We start from the raw sequence: 531 nt of genomic DNA, 5'->3' as shown, positions 1-531 counted from the left end.
AGAAGTGTCTAACCAAGAAAATGCTTTTGCACTTCTGATTTTTTTAAAAAAGGCAGGGTAAATACTTGTTACGATATGAGGGTGAGGGGTTGGGGGTGGGGCAAGCTTTCTAAACAACTCCCATTTTTCTCTCCAAATACCTTGATGTTTTCCCTTCAAATTGGTAGATTTTGTGATCCCAGTCATCAGCATCAGGGGCACGGACCTGGCCCAGTACAGTCGTGGGGAGAATACCTAAGATGACACAACATGTAAGTGTCACAGTCAGACTTCTCACATGTACACAAAGAGGTTGGTCATTTAAGTTTTACTTTAGACTGAAGTCTAAGACCTCTACAAAAATATCTGTGATATATTTGCCAGTTTGCAAATGCCACATGGTACCCTGGTTATTGAATGTTTGCTGTACAGCTTCATAGATTTAATTCTACAAGTGACTGCAATGAAAAGCAATAGGAAAGAAAAAAGAAAATCCACCTCTAAGAATTTTCATTGTTTTATCTGCAGTATCCAACCAACTTACAAAGTGTT

General features: G+C 38.8%; 1 protein-coding gene across 1 annotated transcript in view; it reads right to left on the bottom strand.

Moving 5' to 3' along the window:
- Positions 1–140: 140 nt before the first annotated feature.
- Positions 141–531, bottom strand: part of LOC113954595 (neural-cadherin-like) — a gene marked incomplete at its 3' end in the record, with an annotated part of 38,561 nt that continues 38,170 nt past the window's right edge. Inside the window, exon 20 of the mRNA XM_027659125.1 lies at positions 141–234. Within this exon, the coding sequence (XP_027514926.1) occupies positions 141–234 (94 nt within the window). The remainder of the gene's footprint in view (positions 235–531) is intronic.

Source organism: Corapipo altera, unplaced genomic scaffold, assembly GCF_003945725.1.
Source record: "Corapipo altera isolate COAL_440 unplaced genomic scaffold, ASM394572v1 52, whole genome shotgun sequence".
Classification (NCBI taxonomy): Eukaryota; Metazoa; Chordata; class Aves; order Passeriformes; family Pipridae; genus Corapipo; species Corapipo altera.
Note: the sequence above shows the minus strand (reverse complement) of the source record. Positions and strands in the feature narration are given on the sequence as shown.